The 6162-nt window shown below is 46.3% G+C and overlaps 1 protein-coding gene across 1 annotated transcript in view; it reads right to left on the reverse strand.

The window, feature by feature from the left end:
* The window catches only part of LOC141055972 (uncharacterized), a 69100-nt gene extending 63241 nt beyond the window's left edge, over nucleotides 1-5859 (reverse strand). Inside the window, exons 1-2 of the mRNA XM_073552664.1 lie at nucleotides 5736-5859; nucleotides 60-209 (exon numbers count right to left, since the gene is read on the reverse strand). Of these exons, the coding sequence (XP_073408765.1) occupies nucleotides 60-137 (78 nt within the window). The 5' untranslated portion in view covers nucleotides 138-209; nucleotides 5736-5859. The remainder of the gene's footprint in view (nucleotides 1-59; nucleotides 210-5735) is intronic.
* Between the last annotated feature and the right edge of the window lie 303 nt (nucleotides 5860-6162).

Here is a 6162-nt window from a genome sequence, read left to right on the forward strand (position 1 = left end):
TCCATCTGTTATTCCCATAGATAAGAATGATGTAATGTGACGTCATCAGAATCTCTCACCTCTCCAGTAAGCCGGAAGAGGATCTCTAGGGTGAGGTGTAATATCCTCTCCACCATCTTGTCTCTGTCCAGATCCATCCTTCAGTGGTAAATCTTGAAAATTCTCTTATATAGAAGATCTTCACTTAGAGGATCCGATATTGTAGAGACCTGAATGAGAAGATGAGCCGATGTAACATCATAAAAATCCTGTGTAATAATACAATTACTGGAGATAATAAGGGAAACATATGAGGAAATTTATTATTTTATACTATTTAGTTTTATTTTTTACTTCTATATATAAAACAGAAAATCTGTGTATGGTAGCCCGTTGGATACAAACTACACTTTTTACCCAGTTTGAGTGAAATTTTGAACGGCCCGTCTTTAACATCAGACTAAAAATACTGTGAACATTAAAACTAACGAGATTTGGCCCCCAGAATTAAGACTCTATAGAAACAAAGGAGAAAATGGGTGTCTGTGTAATGAATGCAAAACGACAGTTGTTGCCCAAAAAGTCCTTAAGATTTAGAGGGACAGCGCCCAAAGAGTCGCTCTTAAAGGGCAACCTGAAAAGTCGCTCTAAAGTCTGTAAATATAGGAACAGCTGTTGCAGAAGTAACTGTGAATTGCCTCACAATAACATCATTTTCGTTAGCTATAACAACCAGAGCGCAGCTCTCAGCATTGAAGCTGCTGAGGTAAAGTGAAAGCTGAGCTCTGATTGGCTGCTATGGACAACTAGAATAGTCTGACTGTGAGGAAGTCACACATTTACTGCTTTATATATATAGACTCACCTATTAGGTCTCTGGTCAGAGTGAGGTGATTAGTAAAGGTCATAATACCAAGAATTGGTTTTAAAATGTCACCCAAAAAAACGACCATCTATTGGGTAAGCTAATCGAAAAGCTAAGAAAGCAAAACTGTCTCAAACAGCTGAGACAAGTGAACAATGTGAGTCCTGGCTTGAAAGGAAACAGATGACACAGGCTGAATCAAAGGCAGCTGAAATATCTGAGCAACGTGACCGTCGTCTTCAGGAGAAACTGATGACACAGGCTGAATCAAGGGATGCGGAAATATCTGAACAACGTGACTGTCGCCTTCAAGAGAAACTGATGACACAGGCTGAATCAAGGGATGCGGAAATATCTGAACAAAAAGCATGAACGTCATCAAAATGACATAGACAGCCTGACTTGAGTTTGGAAGCGTTTCTCTACGACCCAATTCAAGACTATAGGCTACATCTTAGGCAGGGATCACTCGCACGAGTCTCTGGTATCAGCACCCGGCGCTGCCGCCGGCACTCAGGACCGGAGCTGTGGCTGCATAGAAATATCTGTATGAGAGAGACTCGTGCAAGTTTCTCGCATCACGCACGTAGTGTGATCCCGGCCTTAAAGTCAAAGTCCATGCAAAATGGACCTAATATGAGAACATTGTCAAGCAAGAAAATTTAACTTTAAATCGCCTGGTATGTGTTGGTCAAATGGTAAAGTCAGTTTGCCATCTTTAAAGGGAACCTGTCAGCAGAATTGTGCACAGTAACCTACACACAGTGTCAGGTCAGCGCTGTTAGGCCTGTTTCACACTTCAGTTTTTTGCAATCAGTCAAAATCCGCCAAAATTTGAAAATGGCGGATACGCTTTTCCTGGCGGATTCTGTCTGAGGTGGACGGAGTTTATTTTCAGTTTTGTGTTACTGATATGCTCGTGTCCTAAGGCGGGGTTCATGTATGTGGTGCTCTTATTAGCTATTCATAATGCAGACTGCTGACAGGTCACTGCTCCTTCACTGACCTGCCCCCTAGTTTGCATAATAAATACCATCACATACTGAATAAAAAAAACCAAAACACTTCTGCAGGAAGGTGCCGGCCGTGGCATCTGCGGTGCAGCATAATTACATGGTTAATGTGCACTTAATCCCTTTCGAAGGTTTACTTGAGCGAGGAAAAAGAAAAGTCATTTTGAAAATGAAATCTGATAGCTGCTATTGCGCAGGCGCCGGCGGCGCTATCTTGCTGGAGAAGAAAAACGTCCTCCACCAAGATGACGCCGCCTGCGCCTGCGGAATAACAGCTGTTGGCGATCTCCAAGAGCTGAAATTGCGCAGACACGGGCGGCGCCATCTTGGAGGACTTGTTTTTCCTTCTCCATCAAGATGGCACCACCGGCGCCTGCGCAACAGCAGCTATCGGATCTCTATACAAAATGATAGTTGCTACTGCGCAGGCACCCTGGGCGCCATTTTCAAAATTACTTTTTTTCCCTCGCTCAAGTAAATCTGCAAAAGGGATTAAGTGCACAGTAACCATGCGATTACGCTGCAGTGCATGTGCCACGGCCGGCACCTTCCCGCACAAGTGTTTTTTTTAATTCATTGTGTGATGGTATTTATTATGCAAACTAGTGGGCAGGTCAGTGAGGGAGCAGTAACCTGTCAGCAGTCTGCATTATGAATATACAAGCAGAGCACCACATACATGAATCCCGCCTTAGGACACCAGCATATCATTAACACAAAGCTGAAAATAAAGATTAAGAAACAGCCACAAGGCGGATTTCATCAACCAAGGTATCATTTTATTCAGTACAACGGCACTGACCTGACACTGTCTGTAGGTTACTGTGCACAATCCTGCTAACAGGTTCCCTTTAAGTCTACCTCCCGAACCACTTTTTTCATACGTCGGGAACAACTCCTGAGTCTAAGCATTTACTGCAAATTATTAGAAGATACAATTCATCTTTCCAGATGACATCCTCTGGTATGACAGCTGGACTTAACAAAACAGCATTTATGGCGTCTTTTAGGCTATGTGCCCACGGTGCGTGTTAAAACGTACACCAAAAACCGGACTCCTTCCCAGAAATCGAGCGTTTTTTTCCGCGCGATTTCACCGCAATTTTGCCGTGATTTTCGTGTGCGATATTCAAGCACTTTCCAAGCGATTTGAAGCATCGCTTGGAAAGTGATTGACAGGTTGGTCACACTCGTCAAACATAGTGTTTGACAAGTGTGAGCAGCTTTTTACTATTGAGGCCGCCTATGCGGCATCAATAGTAAAAGATAGAATGTTAAAATGCTAAAAAAAAAAATCGGGGTATATTTACCTTCCGGCGTCCGGCGCTGCATTCCCGGGCCACAGCGTTCCCAGTAATGCCTTGCGAGACCTGTGATGACGTAGTCTCGCGTTGCTATAGCGATCTCGTGAGACCGCTAGAGTCACGCGAGACTACGTCATCACTGGACCGTGCCGCAAGGCATTACTGGGAACGCTGAGGCCGGGAATGCAGCGCGGGACGCCGGAAGGTAAATATACCCCGATTTTTTATTTTGTATTCTTTTTTTTACAGGGGTATGGTACTCAGGGCCTGGAGGACAGTCTCCTCTCCTCCACACCGTGGGTACCAACCGCACATGAGACGCTTAACTTCCCGCATGGTGGGCATAGCCACATGCGGGAAGTAAGCGATTCTCATGCATTCCTATGGGTGCGGAATCACAGCAATTCTTTGCGATTCCGCACAAAAGAATGAGCATGCTGCGATTTTTTTCTGCGATGCGATTCCGCCACGGAAAAAAGCGCAGCATTAGCACAGCATGTGCGGAATGCCATAGGAATGCATAGGGTGCGTTCTGTGCACGATTTTTAAACGTTTTCGCGCTGAAAATTGCAGCAAAAACGCTTAAAAATCGCTACGTGGGCACACAGCCTTAAAGTCCAGGGACAAATATCACAAAGTAGGTTTGATGCTTCCTGCAGCAAATCAAGACCCAATTTACAAATTTGCTGTTTTGGAGATGAACAGATGCAAACTGATCAACACTGTGAAGCCATACCTGAGACACAGACATGGTTTTGAATTTACAAAGATTTTTCCATCAACGCAATCAGTTAGTAAACCTTATTAATACAGCCTTAGAAAGAATGCCAAGTGCGGAATATCAGGGTGAATAAGAGCAGACAAGACGTTGGTGAGCAGAAAAGGAGATTTAATTCTCCCAGAGTTAGTGAAGCAGCTATTGTAATGGTTGGACGGGACTTTCTAAGCCGAGATATCATTATTCAGCGACGAAGGGAAAATCTTTAACGTATTCCAGAAACACATAGATCATATGATCCTCTACAATATCCGATAATATTGTGGAATGGCCAAGATGGCAATCACTATAATCTAACGCAGACTGATCCCAACACTGCGAGGCCAACCAGTAACCAACCAATAACAAATATCACCTATGGACTTCTACACCTACCAAATAATGATCAGACAACAATGTAGGCAACTTTTTCATAAATGTACAGCAGATATGTATGTCAAGGTGGAAAGCGAGAGTCTTTTGTGCAACTGAACCAACAAAACTTACAGGGAGCCATGCCAAAAGCGTGGTCTGATGGAGGATGCTCCACACCGGGACATTGCAGGAGGCGTCCCTCATTCACTTCCCACCTCACCCTCGAAGCCTGGTCCCTATAATAACTACAACCTGTGCTCCTTCCAATCCCCGGGCTCTATGGGACAAATACAGAGAATGTCCTAGAGAAGATATTCATAGAGAGGTAATCCGGACTGAGACATAAATGTCACTGCCGACATATTCACCAAAGTCCTCCTGACTCCAGAAGAAAGGAGCGAATGTATCAGTAGGAAAACTCTAATAGCATTAGGGTTAGCGGCACCAGCTCCACCGGACTCCGGGGTTATGGGCAGAGAGATTCTGAGAGGAAAGCCGTGATTTGGGGAAGATGATAGAAGGTGTCCCCTTATATAAGCCTCTATTGGTGATGAGCACAGATCGGAGGATTCGGCAATTATGGCTCAGACTCCAGTGGAAATGGGAGACTAATTTTCCTTGATGCCCCAGGAGGTTCCAGGAAAACATTCTCCATAAGGCTACTTTCACACATCCGGTGTGTGGGGTCCGGCGGCGTGCGGCGAAAAGCCGGGCCGCCGGATCCGGCCTGCAACCGTGACACCGGATGTGTATGCGGCAAAAGATACGGCTCGGACATTATTTAAAGGAGCCGCAGGAGGAGGTGGACAGAGGTAGCCGATGAGAGACAGCTGCTGAAAGGGAGGGGAGGAGAGGATAGGAGAGGGGAGGGGGGTGGAGAGAGAGAGAGACATGGGGGGTTAACACTTAGTATCCAGGCAAGAGAATCTCTCTCTCTCGCCGGGCACTTGTGGGGTTAACATTCACAGAGTCCGGGCATGCGCTGTGGAGAAAGCCGATCCGGCGCTGACAAGAAACGTTACAGGGAACGTTTTTTGCAGATGCCGGACGGCTAATTTATGCCGTGTCCGGCAACAACCGGACACGACGCATAACCATCCGGCACGATGCGGCGACCATGAAAGCTTATGGGACAAAACCAGATCCGGTTATTAAAAATTTCACCGCATCGTGCCGGATTACAAAAACCGGATGTGTGAAAGAGGCCTTAATCTACTGCTCCCAGAAATTCCCTCAATCACTAACATTGCTCCGGCCGCTGCATCGTCTGGGATTGTGGCCGCTCTCTAACATGGAGGCCGCACGGCTAATTCAGCACCAGGATCACCCCTGAATCTAGCGCTCATGGAAACTCCCGTCTGTAATATCACTAAGATTCTTCATAAATCTAGCAGGATCCAATCACTTAATGGGGGGAATTGTTCTACTCTATACAATGTTACCTGCTCTTAAAGGAGCAACAGCAGCAGACGACCGAATACAGCACAGCAGAGTCCTGCATACACTGAGGGCCCTGATCATGTGACCCCCTGACTCCTCCCCTCCTGTGACCTCATCCCAGGTCCTGTGCGCACAGAGCAGCCATATATGTGGAGTGCAGCTCCCAAGTTTGCATTTCAAAGGTGAGTTGTGTACTGGGAGTGTAAGGGGAGTGGCAGTCTCTGAGAGCTGCAGCCGCTCATTGGCTGTGCCGCTCATTGGCTGTGCAACTCAGTGCCTTGATTGCATGTCAGGCCGCTTTTGGCCTGACTGATTGGTTCATCAGGGCAGCGAAGGCACACACAGGAGCGCACAGGACCTGTGATGAGGTCACAGGAGGGGAGGAGTCAGGGGTCACATGATCAGGGGCCTCAGTGTATGCAGGACTCT

Source organism: Dendrobates tinctorius, unplaced genomic scaffold (assembly GCF_039654945.1).
Source record: "Dendrobates tinctorius isolate UK_male_01 unplaced genomic scaffold, ASM3965494v1 ptg000192l, whole genome shotgun sequence".
NCBI lineage: Eukaryota > Metazoa > Chordata > Amphibia > Anura > Dendrobatidae > Dendrobates > Dendrobates tinctorius.